Source organism: Pipistrellus kuhlii, unplaced genomic scaffold (assembly GCF_014108245.1).
Source record: "Pipistrellus kuhlii isolate mPipKuh1 unplaced genomic scaffold, mPipKuh1.p scaffold_m20_p_31, whole genome shotgun sequence".
Lineage (NCBI taxonomy): Eukaryota > Metazoa > Chordata > Mammalia > Chiroptera > Vespertilionidae > Pipistrellus > Pipistrellus kuhlii.
The window spans coordinates 6,711,604-6,724,847 of record NW_023425531.1 but is presented as its reverse complement, the minus strand read 5'-3'; the positions used below and the strand labels follow the sequence as shown (position 1 = coordinate 6,724,847).

At 52.1% G+C, this 13,244-nt stretch overlaps 1 protein-coding gene across 2 annotated transcripts; it reads right to left on the bottom strand.

Moving 5' to 3' along the window:
• Nucleotides 1-1,463: 1,463 nt before the first annotated feature.
• LOC118731553 (tryptase beta-2-like) lies at nucleotides 1,464-4,107 on the bottom strand. 2 transcript variants are annotated; one of them, XM_045570355.1, is made up of 6 exons: nucleotides 3,964-4,107; nucleotides 3,715-3,775; nucleotides 3,419-3,596; nucleotides 3,040-3,305; nucleotides 1,796-1,959; nucleotides 1,464-1,723 (listed from the first exon to the last, which is right to left on the bottom strand). In XM_045570355.1, exons 2-6 carry the CDS (start codon nucleotides 3,773-3,775, stop codon nucleotides 1,559-1,561), a joined length of 834 nt encoding a protein of 277 aa, XP_045426311.1. In that variant the 5' UTR covers nucleotides 3,964-4,107; the 3' UTR covers nucleotides 1,464-1,558. The 2 variants fall into 2 exon arrangements, with proteins under 2 accessions (XP_045426311.1, XP_036316101.1); XM_036460208.2 differs by having other exon boundaries at nucleotides 1,465-1,723; nucleotides 3,419-3,590; nucleotides 3,964-4,103.
• Nucleotides 4,108-13,244: the final 9,137 nt, after the last annotated feature.

Here is a 13,244-nt window from a genome sequence, read left to right as displayed (position 1 = left end):
TGCCCTCACATGGAGGAAGGACAGTATTCTGGCTGCGATCAGATGGTTAAGGGTGACAGGGAAGGAGGAGGTGAGCTCCCCACCACAGCGGTTTCCACAGTGGGGAGGCTCAGGTGAGAGGGCAGAGGCCCTCCCACAGGGACCTGCCAAGTCTGCACCGTGGGCAGTGGAGCTCTGGCATGGATGCTATGCCAAGGAGACAAGCCGCACGCACAGAAGCCGGAGGCACAGAACCAGCGGCCCTGGGACCTGAGCAGTGACAGGAAGCTCGCTCAGCGACCACATATCCAAGAGGCGGACGCATTGGACGAGGGCCTGGGGCCGTCAGTGTTGCAGGCGGACACCTGCCCCCTCTCCTGCCCAGGGGGCCCCAATTGTGAAAGGAGTTCCCAGACCAAATCCCATAAAATGCTAATTAAAACTCAGTGAGATGCCGCCCCAACCAGAATGGAGGGCTGGAGGTGACAAGCAGGACCCCATTGCTGTGGGGACATCTGGCTCCCAGGAAACAGAGGTGCTCGGACCTCCGGCCCAGCTCCTTCGCTGGCACAGGGCAGACATGTGGGGTGTGCTCAGGACAGGCGCCTCTGGTCCTGAGACCCTGACTGGGGACAGCTCTGTCCCTGTAGCCGCCTGGACACGACTCCGCGTGAGAGCTGACACGCTGACGGTGAGAAGCGGTGTCCCCCCTGCACCCAGCAGCAGGCACGGCACCACCTGGTCTCGGTGTGATGGGAGGCTCCAGCCTCTCCCTCCCTCGGTCCGCAGAGGGGACACCTAGGCAGCCTCCCGATGTCCACATGTGCGTGCGCAGTGCGGCCTGAGGCTGAGGACAGGGCTGGGGAGGGCGGGCACTGCGTGGTCAGGGGGCCCCAGGGTGTGGGGCTAAGGGTCTACATTGTGACCCCGATGCTGGGTACCTGGCTGCCCCTAGAATCATCTTTTTAAAAACATTTTTATTGATTTCAGGGAGGAGGAGAGAGAAACATCCATGATGAGAGTCATCGATCGCTGCCTTCTGCTCACCTCCTTCTGGGAACTGAGCCCACAACCTGGGCATGTGCCCTGACCAGGAATCAAGCCGTGATCTGCTTAAAAGGGCAATACTCAACCGCTGAGCCACTCTGGCTGGGCTAGAATCATCTTTTAAATGCTCTGTATTGCTTTCTGCGTCCTGAATTTTCATGACCACTCCCCGAGGAGACACAGCCCAGGCATCAGGGCTGAGGAGAGAGTGTCCTCACAGCCAGGACAGTGCTCAGGGCCGGGTCCCCACAGTGACACACAGTGGCTGCGTGGAGCCCTCCCTCCCCCTCGGTGAGGCCCACAGAGAGACACACGGCCACAACCACATGTGCTCTTCACACACTTTAATGAGGGGCAGTGCCCACCACCTGCCCCCTGGGCTGAGGAGGGGTTGGCAGGGGGGCCGGGGGGGGGGGGGCTCAGGGCAGGGAGCAGGGAGGTGGAAAGGGCAGACACTGGGCAGGAAGCAGTGGTCTGGGGCAGGAGGGGGCTGGATTCTCCTCGGCCCCAGGTGGCAGTAGGAGGGACAGGATCAGGGCTCCTTGGGGATGTACTGATGGATCCAGTGTAGGTAGGAGGTGACGCGGGTGTAGATGCCTGGCCTGTTGGGCTGGGCACAGCCGTCACCCCAGCTGACCACACCCGCCTGCATCCAGGTGCCGTTGACCTTGCAGACCAGGGGCCCTCCAGAGTCGCCCTGGGGAAGAGAGGGGTCAGCAAGGGGCTGCAGAGGCTGAGGGGGGCGTCTTGAGGGAGGACACGGGCACACCTGGCAGGCGTCACTCTCCTCGTCCCCGGCACAGATCACGTTGTCCTTGACAATGTGGACGTTGTCCCCCGTGTACAGGCCAGTGTGGTATTCCGCGTCACATTTGCTGTTTTCCACGATGGGGACCCTCACCTCCTTCAGGGGGAACGGCGGGGGGAGAGATACTGTGGAGTGAGAAGATCAGGACGAAGCAGGCTGGGCTGGGAGGTTCTGCCAACCTGCCATGGGATGGCACAGGGGTGGGGATGGCACGGGGGTGGGGATGGCACAGGGTCAGGGATGGCACAGGAGCTGGGATGGCACAGGGGTGGGGATGGCACGGGGGCGGGGATGGCATGGAGGGGATGGCACAGGGGGGTGGCAGCAGGGGGTTGCCGCTGCCTCCTTGGTGCCAGGCCTGAGCCCAGGCACACGCTGGGCTGCCACCTTCTCCCCCAAAGCAGAGCCTCGTCCTTGACCTCACCTCTGCCCCTTTAAGGAAGGAAAGGGAAGGGGTGGGAGCCAGGCCCGGGTTCCTCCCAGCTCTGCCTCCAGGCCAGCCTGGCCCCAGGACTCAGTTTTCGGGGCTGGATGGGTTGGATGTTGTGTCTGAGGTGCGCCTGAGTGATGCCACAATCAGCTCCCTTGTGGGAGGCCCAGAGCATGTGCCTCTCGCAGGGCACCTGCTCATGCTCAGTGTCCCTAAGGCTTTGCCCTGGATTGTGGGCTCAGGGGGAGAAGACGAAGGTCTCGGAGGGTCAGATTGAGCTCATCAAGCTGCCCCCTGGTGCCTGCTTCGGGCTCCTTGTTGGGGCACAGGGAGAAGAGCAGGCCAGCCTGCGGTGGCGGCTGATCTCTTTTCCTTATTAGTAATGACGCCTGGGTGTGTGTTTTCTCTCCTTCCTACATTCCATCCATGAAATACTAGGGGAAACTGAGGCACGGTGGCTTCCTTGCCCAGGCACCTAGTCCCTTCTATTGGTACACCCTGCCCCTGCCAGCTCTCCCTGGCAGGGCTCACCTAACTCCCACTCCCTAAGCTGGCCTATTGGCACATCACATTGGACGCCATTAATGTTTGGGCCCCATGTTGGGCGCCATTAATATTGGAGCCTCTGGGTGGGTGTCCATTAATGCCAGGGTTCTTACCCCAGCATTACGAAGGTTTCAACAATCTGGAGAAAGAAGCTGCATGACCATTCAATAAGGAGCCCAAGATCCCCCTCCAACCCTCCCCTGCCCCATGCCTAAGCCCTACACCTTACCTCCATTGCCCACATCCCCCCAGCCTGTCACCCAGCACTGAGTCCCCGGGGGGAAGGTCTCCGAGGCAGGGGGCAGAGCGACCAGCTGGACATTGCAGGAGATATTCACAGGATCCTCCAGCTCCATCAGGGCGATGTCAAACCCCTCCAGGACGACATAGTAGTTGGGGTGCACGATGATCCGGTTGATGGGCAGCAGTTTGTCCCGGTAATAGAGGTGCTGCTCCCGCAGCTGCACCCTCAGGTCTGCAGGATCTTTGATTTCCCTGGAGGGAGGGGCACTTACTCAGGGGACTGAGCGGGCTCCGGTCCACCCAGGAGGGAGTGGGCATGCAGTCCCAGCCCCAGCCCCCACCTATCAGACCCCGTCGGCACTCACGGTCCCAGGCAGTGCGCGGCGGTCAGTACCCACTGGGGGTGGATGAGGGAGCCCCCGCAGAAGTGCATCCAGAATTTGGTTTTGATTCTCAGGCTCACCTGCCAGGGCCACATGCTTCCAGGGGCCTCCTGCCCCCCCACGATGCCCACTCTCTCCAGGTCCTGGCTCGGGGCTGGGGCAGAAACACCATCAGGATACAGCTCAGCCCCTGTGCCCACACAAACCTGGGCTTCTGTGAGCCCACCAACCCTTGTGGAGCCTGTGAGGGAAGGGGGAGGAACAGGGACAGGACTCACCAGGGGCCGTGTGGCCCAGGCTCAGCAGGAGGGGCAGTGCCAGCACCAGCAGACTCAGCATCTGGAAGGAGCCAGGGGGGGCTGCTTGACCCAGGGTGGCTAAGCCTGGCGGGGGTATGCAGGGTGTGGGGGCAGATGGAGTTGAGGACCCCGGGATGAGGGGTCAGTCTGAGGTCCTGCTGCTCCAGATGTGAGGCTCAGCTACTCAGTGCACTAACCCCAGGTGGTGGGGTCTGGTGGGGTGCTTACCTTGACTGGTCGCTGCTGCTATAACCTCAGCCCACTCTCCCTTCCCATTTATCCTTCCAGATGGGGTGGGGGTCAGAGGAGGTGTTGCTGGATCCTCCAATCCGGGGTGGAGGAAGTGGATGATTCAGACCCAGGGCCCTGATCCCCCACCCCAGGATTCCTTGGGTATCTGACAACATCCATATCCGGGTGTTATCTAAGCAGTTCTGCTGATCTCCATGATACCTTGTTATCTTGGGATCTGAGTGTCATCAGTGATGGAACAGGCAGGTGGAAGTGACAGTTAGATAACAAGCAGCTAGTGCCAGTTCCCCTTGGACACACCCCAGCCTGGCCCCATTACCCCTGGCCCCTGACCTCCACAACCAGGGCTGACCACAGTCCCTTGGGCTTGCTGGTTACCAGAACCTTCAGCCCACCTCCCCCAACACTCAGAGTCCTGATCCTTTTGTGTCAGAATGCCCCTCCTGTGGCCTAGGGGAGCCTCAGCCTGCCCCCACCCTGACCAGACACCCACCTGGCTCTGGAACCCACCTGTCTCTGGCTGGCTCCTACAGCATCTGTCCCAGGTGACCAAGTGCTTGTTCCCGTTCCTCTCCAGATGTTGGGTCAGCTCTTTGCCCTGTGACCTCAATTCTTTGATAGGGTCCAGCAATGTCTTGATTTGCAGTTTGTGAGTGATGTTCTTCCCAGCTGTCCACAACCTGAGCTGACCCAGGCCGTGGATACGATGTGAGGTTGGGTTCAGGCTCCGATTTTCCCAAAGAAGTATAGGTCATTCCTGGAATGCAAAGGTGGTTTAACGTGTGAAAATCAATCCTCGTAATTCATCATATTGACAAACTATAAAAGAACAGCTATTGTCTTATGCTTAGAGGCAAAAAAATTCTTTTACACAAATGAACACCCATTTTAATTCAACAGAAATAACTATACCACACTCTTGATTAATTTGCTGAGAATTTCTGTTCGATTAAAATGGGTGTTGAGTTGTGTAAAAAAGAAAATTTCTGCCTGTAAGCATAAGACAATAGCTATACTTTTATAGTTTGTCAATATGATGAATTACATGGATTAATTTTCCCGTGTTAAACCAATTTTGCATTCCTGGAATGAATTACACTTGACCGTGATGTGTCAGCCTCTCCATATTTGGAGGAACTCAATTCACCAAAGTTGGATTAAGGATTTTGGTGGCTCGCTCTAGGAGGGACACTGGTCTGTAGTTTTCTTCTCATATAATATCTCTGGTTTTCTTATGTAAACTTCTCTGGGTCACAATGTGTTATCTAGATCCCATCTATATGGCTCCTGATTCAATCTGCTAATATCTTGTTGAGGATTCTCATGTTTATGCTGATGAGGGATATTCGTCTGTAGTTACCTTCTATGTAATGTCTTTGACTAATTTTGGTATGAGGGTAATCCTGGCCTTACACAAAGGAGTTTGGCAGTGTTCTCTCCAACTGGGATAGATTATGTAGGTTTGCTATTCTTTCTTTCTTAAATATTGGGTAAATATTTCAGGGATATCATCTGGGTTTGGAATTACCACAAAGTCGGGGCTAGAATGACACATTATTTTCTCTTGATTCTTCGGTCAGAGGCATGTCCTGGGTCTCAGGAGCTAAAGCCCAGGTGTGGACAGGGCTGCATTCCTCCCGGAGGCTCCAGGGGAGAATCAGTTCCTGGACTCTTTCAGCTTCTAGAGGCCCCCAAGTGCTTCAGCTCCTGGCATGTCCTCCATCTTCAAAGGCCGCCAGGAGCATCTCTCCGACACCCTCCATCTCCTGCCCACTGCTGGGAAGAGCCTGTGATTTTAAGGACTCACCTGAGGACACTGGGTGCATTCGGACAGCCTAGGGCACATGTGTCAAACACAAGGCCCGCGGGCCAAATCCGTCCCGCCAGGCCTTGCAATGTGGCCCACACCACGCTGTCATCACTGCTCTCCGCTGCGTTTCCATCACAATGACAGTTTATGACTGTTCAGTAAACCATTCGGCCCGCGATTTAGGCTGGATTTTAGATTTTGGCCCCTTCTCTGATTGAGTTCGACACCCCTAGCCTAGGGAATTCTCCTGTCTCAAGGACATCACCCTTAGTCATGTCCACAAAAGCCTCTGTCCCGTGAGCCCACCGGCACAGGCACAGGTGCAGGGGTGAGGATGAGGACATCTTGGAAGGGCCATCCTTCTGCCTCCCAAGCACAATGGGCTGCCAGGGGGGGAGAGAGGGTCCCAACACTGGAGGCTAACTGGGGTGGGACAGGTGAGGGCCCATCTCCCTTCCTGTAGGGGTCTAGATGGCACTGGGTGGTCCAAGAGGCGGATGACCTGTGTTGCTGCAGACCCACCCCACCTCCTAAACTGGGCCACATCAGGCCCTCAGAGGCCTGGACAGGTGGTGCCATTGCCATCCTTGTCATCATCAGGGTCAATGTGGAGCACCCACTTCAGAGCTGAAGCTCTTGGCAGGGGGTGATGGGAAGGAGACAGGTCTGCACCCTAAGAAGACTGGTCCTGGATCATCAAGCAAAACCCTCCTCATGTCTCAGTTCCTCCAGATCTAAGAGGAGATCACTGACCTACAATGACCTCCAACTCATCCTGTGACTGGGAGATAGCTGGGGGGACAGGAAGTCCTGGCCCCTCCCAGAGTCCCCTAATCAGCTCAGTGATCCGGTTCTGGCAGCACAGGGGACGGTTAGGAAGGGCTGCCCCAGGCTGGGCAACTGTGATGTGTCTGTCTGATCTGTGGGGAGACCACGGGATCAGGGGGCAGCCGAGGCCACTCTGCACAGGGCTTGACCTGTCTCTGCCAGGCTCTTGGGCCTGGGCCTCTAGGCCTGCATTTCTTTTATAGAAATACACTTTTAAATTTTAGACCAGGTTTAGATTTGTAGCCTGCACCCAACTTCCTCTATTAGTAACATCTAATAATGGTATGAGTTGTTTGTTATGATTAATGACCCATAGGATACCCTATACTGACCATAATCCCTGGTTCATTCGGATGCCCTTCCTCTTTCTGTCCCAGGATTCCATCCAGGCCCCAAGGACATCTAACCGTCGTGTCTCCTTAGGGTCCTCTGGGCTGTGACAGCTTCTCAGACACCTGGCTCTTCTTGAACATTTGCTGCCTCAGTCCCAGAATCAGCCATTCTCCAAGGACCCGGTTCCTTGTTTTGGAGATGCTGTTAGAAACCCGAGCCTGGGCTTCACTGGTGTGCTGGTTGCTCTGGGGTGTCCTTGCATCTATGCCCTCAGCTGAGAGAACAAGGAAATGTGTGTGCACTGACTGGTGTATAGACATAGATGAATAAACATCTTCTTATGTATCTTTATTATTATAAGCTAATCAAGACTTCGAACTTGTGTCTCCAGCTCTAATACATCACCACAGAGGTCACTCTTGCCTCCTCCATGCTTGCCCCAACCTCCTCCCCAACAGGGAGGGCCCAGCCCCCAACACCTCCGTGCAGTCACCTCACTGCTCACTGCCGTCGAAGCAGTACCGGAAGGTCACCCTGCACCCCTGTGGGAATTAACTCTGTCAATCAGAGCGTCGTGCTGCGTGCAGTCCCTGTGCTTTTAGTCTTATGGTCGCCACGCGTTCCCCAGTGGCTCAGGCCAGCCACACGCCCTCCCGTGGGCTCGTTCCATGCATTTGTAATTCAGGTGGAGGCCCTGTCACCTGCATCTGTTTCCTGTTATTGCCAGGTGGTATCTCTTCACAGGAACGGATAGGGTGCTTCTCCTTTCAGCTGTTGATGAACTTCTGCTTACTTCCTGCCTGGGCTGCTGCAGACACAGGTGTGGGCACATGACTGGTGACGTGTTTCTGTGGAGGTCTCTCTGCATCTCTCCTGAGTATGTCCTTGCACAAGCTTCTTCCCGGCCCCTCTCCTTTCCAGCTCCGTCACCTCTCCGGTGGCCAAGCTCCTCTCAGGGGCAAATGGTACTCAGATCCAAGAGGCTGCTGATTGCTCTGGGACCGAGCCAGAGAATGTGTGTAAGGGCACACATGTACTCACACACGTACACATGCATTTGGCAGGCAAGAGTGCACATACATGCACACATATACATGCCCCCACACCTTTATAGTTCTATATCTATATTGAAATGCGAGCTTTCCCCAATCCGAAACCAGTTTATTCCAGCTGTTTCCTCTTTGTATTGGCCTGCGTTCTCCGGCATGTGATACTTGGTTTCTGTCCTTATGCATCATCTTTTTGGTCAATCCCGCCCCCCCACCCCATGGACTCTGACCCCACATGGGCAGAGCAGCCCCCAGCACCAACCCAACCAGAGGCCTACCTACCCTTCCCCACGCCAGGCTTTAGCGCTCCATTCAGAAGGAAAGGGAGGGAGAGGGAGGAGAGTGGGGAGGCCTGACATTCCAGCTAGTGCTCAGAGGTGGAGGACAGGGGGCACAGGAGGTGTGGCAGCGACCTCCTGGTCTGCAGTTTCCTGATGAGTTAGCAAGATGAGCCTCTTGTCATGTGCTTCTGGGTCATTCGAACTGCTTCTGTGATAAAGGATCGGCACATGCCTGTGCCCCTTTTTAATGGGGTTGGGTGTCCTCTTAGTGAGCTGCAAGAGTTCCTTTTCTTTTTCTTCTCTCCCTCCCTACCTTCCTTCCTTCCTTCAGAAATGTGGATACAGTCCTTTGCCAGGTACATGCATTACAAAGCTTTGTCTCCCGGTAGTGGGTTGTATGTTTATTATGTTCACGGTGTTACTCAGAGGATAAGCGTTAAGTTTTGATCAAGTCCCATTTATCAGTTATTTTCTCTTTGGAGTCCCCTCCGCCTTCCTCCAGGTTGGGAAGATTTTCTGCTTCGGCTGCTCCTGGATGTTTTTATAGTTTTAATGTCTACAGTTAAATCTATGCTCCCCGGTGAATTAAATTATGTATGTTAGGAGGCAAGTGTGGCAACACTCATGTTCTCCCCCCACACCCCCACACGCACACAGATTACACAATCATTCAGAAACATCGGTAAAGAAAGCCAGCCCTTCCCTGGCTTGAAGATAATTGATCATTAATGTGTGGGTCTCTTTCTGGACTTTTGCTTCATTGATCTAAACAGCTCCCTCTTCTGTTACCGCTCTCTCTGACTGCTGCCGCTTTCTACCACGTCACCAGGTCTCAGCGTGTGACCCACAAGGGTGGGTGCCAGGCTCATCGTGTGCAGGTTTGTTTCTGGAGCCTTCCACAGAGCACGGCTTGTGCCCCCCCTTCCCTGTGGCTGGTCCCCCCAGAGTCTGTGTAATGTAAATATCTGTGTTTTCCGATGGTCTTAGGCTCTACAGCAGCGGTTGATCTGTTACCGCTATCAGGGTCACCTAAGACCATCGGAAAACACAGATATTTACATTACGATTCATAACAGTAGCAAAATTATAGTTATGAAGTAGCAAGGAAAATAATTTTATGGTTGGGGGTCACCATAGCAGGAGGAACTGTATTAAAGAGTTGAGGCATTGGAAAGGTTGAGAACCACTGAATTCTAGAGGAAAAAGAACAACTATGAAGAACTCATCCTTTCAAATTTTAATAATTAAGACAATGCAGTGTTGGGGCAAGATGTATACAGAGATAAAAGGGATGAATCAGAGCCTAGGTATAAATCCAGAAATTACAGGGTCATTTGTTTTATGACAATATTGCCACCGACATTGAACGTGTAACTGGCGGCCTCTCTAATAAATGGCGCCGGGTGGGTAGATGTCTGGCCTTACTCACGACACACAAACAAATTACCTCGAGATGGGTGTATGTGAAATGTGGTGCTAGCACTAAGTTTATAGAACAAAACAGGAGAACATCTTCATTATGGATCCTTCTCAGCAGTAAACAGGGAATGAAGTACAAACCACAGAACAACCTGAATGAATCTCAGAATTGTTTCCCCAAGCTAAAGCACTAAGGCGCAGCATGTATGACCCCTTTCGTGTGAAGTTCTGAAACCACAAAACTAACCGACGGTGATAAAAATCACAGCGGCGGCTGCCCTTGGGGAGGAGGGTAAATCCTTGGCTTGAAGAAGACACGAGGAAACTACTTCAGATAATGGAAACGTTATAGATCTTGTTTGGGGCGGTGGTTATATAAATATTACAATATCCAAACCTAATCAAACTGGGCTCTCAAGTCCTGTGAATTCCGTGTATGTTAGTTTTATCTCAATTAAAAAACATGCAGCCCTCGCCATTTTGGCTCAGTGGATATAGCGTCGGCCAGTGGACTAAAGGGTCCTGGGTTTGATTCTGGTCAAGGGCACGTAGCCTGGTTGCATGTTCCCTGGCCCTGGTTGGGGTGCATGCAGGAGTCAACCAATCGATGTGTCTCACTTCGATGTTTCTCTCTGTCACTCTGCCCCCCATTCTCTAAAAATCAATGGAAAAATATCCTCAGGTGAGGATTAACAAAGACAAAACAAACAAACAAACAAAACGCATGTGATTACACACAGGGGTGGACAAAAGTAGGTTTACAGGTGTGAATATACAGAACACAGAGTTTATTCTTATATTATTATTTATTTTTATCATATTATTTATTTGTATTATGTAAATCAACATTTGCCCACCTTTCTCTCTCCTCCTCCCCCCATCTGCTCTGACATGTAGAGTTTGAAAGTTGTTACTCCTACCCTCACAAGAAAATGCAGTCCTGCCGGTGTGGCTCAGTAGTTGAGCGCTGACCTATGAACCAGGAGGTCAGGGCACATGTCTGGGTTTCAGACTCAATCCCCACTAGGGGGTGTGCAGGAGGCAGCTGATCCATGATTCTCTCTCATCATTGATTTTTCCATCTCTCTCCTCCCTTTCCCTTCCTCTCAGAAATCAATAAAAAATAACTTTTTAAAAAAATGCAGAACAAACTGAAAGTCAAATGAAGACCCATCAGAGAATCTAGGTCAAAGGGCAAGCCAGTCCCCAAACTGGAGAGATGGGACAGAGAACACTGCTCACGCACATAAGCTGCAGCAGATCCTGGTCAGAACAGGCTAATTGGCTAATTGCTGGGCACTGATCATGGGCAGCTTGAGAGGTAAACACTCTGGGGTCCCAGGCTTGGAGGGGGGAATCCCATACTTTAATGACTTTTTCCTCCAGGGACAACTCCAGGCTTTTAGGTTGCAGGATATAAAGTTAATATTAACTCAGCTAGAGGCCTGATGTACAAAATTTGTGCGTGGGGAGTGGGGGGTAGTCCCCTCAGCCCAGCCTGCACCCTCTCCAATCTTGGACCCCTCAGGGGATGTCCAACTGCCTGTATAGGCCCCATCCCAGGGATTGGGTCTAAACCAGCAGTCATACATCCCTCTCACAATCTGGGACATTGGCTTCTAACTGCTCACCTGCCTACCTGCCTGATCACCCCTAACTGCCCCCCCACAGGTCTTGTCACCCCCAACTTCCCCCCTCCTGCCATCATGATAGCCCTCACTGCTCCCCCTCCCCCACTAACCTGGTTGCCCCTACTTCCCCCTGCCAGCCTGGTTGCCCCTCACTGTACCCCTCTGCTGGCCTAGTCATCCCCAACTGCCCATTAACTGGCCTGGTCACCCCCAACTGCCCTCCGTGCCAACCTGGTCACCCTTCACTGCTCCCCTCTTCCAGTCTGGTCCTCCCTAACTGCCCTCCCCTGCCAGCCTGGTTACCCCTCACTGCCCACCTCTGCCAGCCTGGTCTCCCTCCATTGTCCCCTTCTGCCAGCCAGGTTGCTCCCAACTTCCCCTACCCTGCTGGCCTGGTCACCCCTCACTAACCACCTCTGTTGACCTGGTCACCCCTCACTGCTGCCCCCTGCCAGTCTGATTGCCCCCAACTACCCCCTCTGCTGGCCTGGTTGCACCCAACTGCCCCCTGCCAGCCTGGTCATCCCATGCAGCCTGCTGTTCAGTTGTTTGGTTGTCCCTCATTGACCCCCCCTGTGGCCTGGTCACTGCATGCAGCCTGCTGGTTCGGTTGTTACTGTAAGGACGTACTGACCAATTTGCATATTACCCTTTTATTAGTATAGATTGTTATATACTGCTATATACCAATAATGGAAAATTGAAAGTTGAAATTAAAATCAATACTTTTCACTTTAGCATCCCCAAAATAAAGTGCTTAAGAATAATTTAACAAAATATGTACAAGATCTACCTACATAACTCTGATGAAAGAAATCAAAGATCTAAATGAGTGGAGAGATATCCATGTTCATAGACAGAAAGACAATATTATTAAGATGTCGTATCTTCCCATCTTGATCAGAGATTCTATACAACCCCAATCAAAACCCTGGTAAGTTATTTTGTGGATGTCAACAAGCCGATTCTAAAGTTTATGTAGAAGGACAAAGGACACAGAAAAGCCAACTTGATATACAATTTTTAGTCCTCATTCGAGATATGTTGTTGTTGATTTTATTTTTTAGAAAAAAGGAAGAAGGGAGAGAGAGAAACATTGATGTGAGAGAGAAACATGGATCGGTTGTCTCCCATATGGGCCCCGACTGGGGATCAAACCCAAAACATAGGTATGTGCCCTGATCCGAATCAAGCCTGCCACCTTTTTGTGTAAGGGACAATGCTCCAACCAATTGAACACCTGGCTTGGGCAAAGCCAACATGATGTTGAAGACAAAAAACAAAATTGGAGGACTAACTTCAAGACTTACTACAGAGCTGTAATAATATTGATGAAAGAAGAGACACATAAATCAATAGACTAAAATGACCCATACAAATAGTCAAATGGCCTTTGACAAAAAAGTAAAGGCAATTCCATGGGGAAAAGAGAGTATTTTCAACCAAGAGTAACCACTAAATAGCTACCTGCCAAAGTGAATCTTGACACAGACCTTTCACAAAGATTAATACAAAATGGGCCATAAACCTGAGTGTAAAATGCAAAACTATAACACTTCTAGAAGATAATATAGAAGAAAATCTAGATGGCCTTGGGTTTGGTGATGAGGGTTGGTACTAGTATGTGTGTTGCCAAAGCCAGTACGTGATGATAAGATTAGATACACCACCCAAGACATGATCCATGAAAAAAAATTAAGTTGCACTTCATAAAAATGGGAAACTTCTGCTTTGTGAGAGATACTGTTAATAGAATGAAAAGATAAGCCTGAGTGGGAGAAATTCTTTGTAAAACACATATCCGATAAAGGACTGTTATCCTATCTAATAAAAGAATAATATGCAAATTGACCATCACTCTAAGACACAAGGTGGTTGCCCCCATGTGCACACAAGATGGCCACCA

Coding starts and splice junctions, on each gene's coding strand:
- LOC118731553 (XM_045570355.1), bottom strand. CDS start 3,775: ATGCTGAGTCTGCTGGTGCTGGCACTGCCCCTCCTGCTGAGCCTGGGC. Junction 3,597..3,714: donor CCTGGGCCACACGGCCCCTG/GTGAGTCCTGTC, acceptor ATGGTGTTTCTG/CCCCAGCCCCGAGCCAGGAC. Junction 3,306..3,418: donor GCCGCGCACTGCCTGGGACC/GTGAGTGCCGAC, acceptor CCCTCCCTCCAG/GGAAATCAAAGATCCTGCAG.